The sequence below is a fragment of the Brassica oleracea genome, chromosome C9 (genome assembly GCF_000695525.1).
Source record: "Brassica oleracea var. oleracea cultivar TO1000 chromosome C9, BOL, whole genome shotgun sequence".
In the NCBI taxonomy this organism is placed as follows: domain Eukaryota; kingdom Viridiplantae; phylum Streptophyta; class Magnoliopsida; order Brassicales; family Brassicaceae; genus Brassica; species Brassica oleracea.
This window is the reverse complement of record NC_027756.1, coordinates 40294938-40296046: the sequence shown is the minus strand read 5'-3', so window position 1 is coordinate 40296046 and position 1109 is coordinate 40294938. Positions and strand designations below refer to the sequence as shown.

Genomic DNA, 1109 nt, shown 5'->3' with positions numbered 1-1109 from the left:
CTATATGCTACCACCTCCGGGTCTTGAAGGAATGGTGAAGCCAGGAAATGTTCTTAGACCGAAGAAAGCCATCTATGGATTGAAACAATCACCTAGAGCATGGTACAATAAGGTAAGCACAACACTGAATGGTAGAGGCTTCAGGAAGTCCGAGCTTGATCACACCCTCTTTACCCTCAATACTCCTTCAGGAATCATTGTTTTGCTTGTGTATGTGGATGACATCATCATAACGGGCAGTGATAAGGAAGGAATCCGAGCCACCAAGGAGTTTCTGAAATCAGTATTTGATATAAAGGATTTGGGAGAGATGAAGTACTTTCTTGGGATTGAGCTGTGCAGATCCAAGGAAGGGTTATTCATCTCTCAAAGGAAGTATGCATTGGATCTCTTGAAGGATGCTGGTGCTTATGGAGGAAAAACAGCCAAGATGCCCATGGAAGATGGGTGCAAGGTTCCACGTGAGGGGAAGATTGAAGACAGCAAGCTGTTCTATGATCCAAAGCTGTATAGGAAGCTTGTAGGGAAGCTAATATACTTGACTATCACTAGGCCAGACATATGCTTTGTTGTTAACCAAGTAAGCCAGTATATGCAAGCTCCATGAGAGCATCACTGGCACATGGTGGAGAGAGTTCTCATGTACCTGAATGGAACTCAAGGGCTTGGTATATGGATGGGAGTCAATAAGAGCACTGAAGTTGTGGGTTATTGTGATGTTGATTGGGCTGGAGATAGAGCAGATAGAAGGTCTACAACAGGCTATTGCACTTTCATTGGTGGAAACATGGTTACTTGGAAGAGTAAGAAGCAGAAGGTTGTATCATGCTCTAGTGCTGAAGCTGAGTATAGAGCTATGCTAAAGCTTACCAACGACTTGGTATGGATCAAAGGGATTCTTAGGCACTTGGAGATTGAGCAAGCAACACCAATGACTATGCATTGTGACAATCAGACGGCTATTCACATTGCTACAAACTCAGTGTTTCATGAGAGGACAAAGCACATTGAAGTAGATTGCCACAAGGTGAGGCAGATGATAGTCTTGGGAGTGATCTTGACATGTTATACAAGAAGTGAAGATCAGTTGGCAGATGTGTTCACCAAGG

At 43.6% G+C, this 1109-nt stretch overlaps 1 protein-coding gene across 1 annotated transcript; it reads left to right on the top strand.

Annotated features, from left to right (window-relative positions):
* The first annotated feature begins 4 nt into the window (after positions 1–4).
* Positions 5–607, top strand: LOC106315007 (uncharacterized mitochondrial protein AtMg00810-like). Its single transcript, XM_013752789.1, has one exon. The coding sequence runs from the start codon at positions 5–7 to the stop codon at positions 605–607; it is 603 nt and encodes a 200-aa protein (XP_013608243.1).
* Positions 608–1109: the final 502 nt, after the last annotated feature.

Coding starts and splice junctions, on each gene's coding strand:
- LOC106315007 (XM_013752789.1), top strand. CDS start 5: ATGCTACCACCTCCGGGTCTTGAAGGAATGGTGAAGCCAGGAAATGTT.